The following is a 1,458-nucleotide window of genomic DNA, read 5'->3' on the forward strand; positions in this document are numbered from 1 at the left end:
ATTCCTTAAAAATGCAAGGATCGTTTCAAGGGTGAGATCCATAAACAATTTGTTTACCCCACTACCTTTGAGAATCTCTGTTACATTAAGAAGTTGGAACACCCATGGTAGTGAAGTTGCCAATGTGCATTTGAACGTGTCATTGTTTCATATTTAATCTAGCTATAGCGTTGCTCTAGCATTCTTGAGTGATGCTTTGGAGCCAACTATGCTCATGGTGTGGTGATACATAATCCAATTTATTTTAAAAGCCTAATTATACTAGGAAGGAAGTTCCTCAAGCATCTCTTGACATGTTCATTTTAGAAAAGTTTCGTGATATAAAGTTGTTATGTCTTTGTGCTAAGCTTAAATGTGAAGAGTAGATATCGAAACACATTCTTGCAAAACAAGGCTTGGAATATCTTCTTCTTCTTCTTCTTCTTATGGTGTTTAAAGTTTGCTTCGCTTCTATGCAATTTTCCATAACAACTTGGGTCATCATGGAAAGTTGCAAGAGTGCACGCGCGTGCACACGCACATTGGAGATGTAATAATAATCACTTTTTTAGAGGCTTGATTATAGTGATTGCTTGGGTAGGGTTGCCATCCCTTTAAAAGGCTTGAATATGCTCGGACCTCCTCCTTATATAATTTCCATCATGGAAATGGGGTGGATTTAGTAGGACATATTTTTACACATAGGCGTGTTTGAAAATCAAAACACCAGCATGCTGGGTGGCTTGAAGGCTAGGGGGCTTGCGGTTCTCAATCTCTTGAGCTCATTGTTTGTTGCCATTCCCATGCTCTTGACAGGCCTTTCATCATCAATTTCAAAGCAGAGTGCAGGGGCGCCTTGCACTTACATGCAAGCACAAACCATTGCTACTATTATTGGGGCTTTGCTTCTGGCAGTCTCATTAACGGGCATGGTGGGCGCTTTCCTTCCCAAACAACGGCTTATAATTTGTGCTTACACGCTATGCGGCGGCCTGCTTTTGCTGTTTGTGCTGCTGTTTGGATTCACGTGTTTCAACGAGCCTCCCCCCATTAGCAGCAAATCCAGCCAGCCTGATCTCTCCATTAGCAGTGTATTAATTAAGCCATTAGTGCTGCACCAATCTGAAGGTAAAATCTGCTCCGCCGACGACGATCATCCGCTCTGCAAGGTACGCCGCCACCTTCACGCGCATTTTCATAACCATTGAATATTTCCTCGCCTGCGTCAATGGAATCGATGTTTTGCGCGCAGGACAGCAGTTTAATTACCCATTCCAACGAAGCCATTGAAGTCCCAGACCTGCAACCTTTTATGGGTGGTGTTATAACGCCCTCCAGCAAATGTGAAGATGAGCAAGAAGCGGAGGAGAAGCCTCGATCTTTGCATGTGGTGCTGATCATCCTGCTCCTCTTCTTTGCCATTTGTGGATGCTGCAATTGCACCGACTACATGTGAGATCATTATTGAGTAAGCAATTT

General features: G+C 43.1%; 1 protein-coding gene across 1 annotated transcript in view; it reads left to right on the top strand.

Annotated features, from left to right (window-relative positions):
- Positions 1-658: 658 nt before the first annotated feature.
- Positions 659-1,458, top strand: part of LOC147634331 (uncharacterized) — a 1,003-nt gene continuing 203 nt past the window's right edge. Inside the window, exons 1-2 of the mRNA XM_086804575.1 lie at positions 659-1,148; positions 1,232-1,458. The exon at positions 1,232-1,458 is cut by the window's right edge and continues 203 nt beyond it. Of these exons, the coding sequence (XP_086660701.1) occupies positions 711-1,148; positions 1,232-1,435 (642 nt within the window). The 5' untranslated portion in view covers positions 659-710 and the 3' untranslated portion in view covers positions 1,436-1,458. The remainder of the gene's footprint in view (positions 1,149-1,231) is intronic.

This window comes from Cibotium barometz, chromosome 11, assembly GCF_041138505.1.
Source record: "Cibotium barometz isolate CiBa-2024 chromosome 11, ASM4113850v1, whole genome shotgun sequence".
NCBI lineage: Eukaryota > Viridiplantae > Streptophyta > Polypodiopsida > Cyatheales > Cibotiaceae > Cibotium > Cibotium barometz.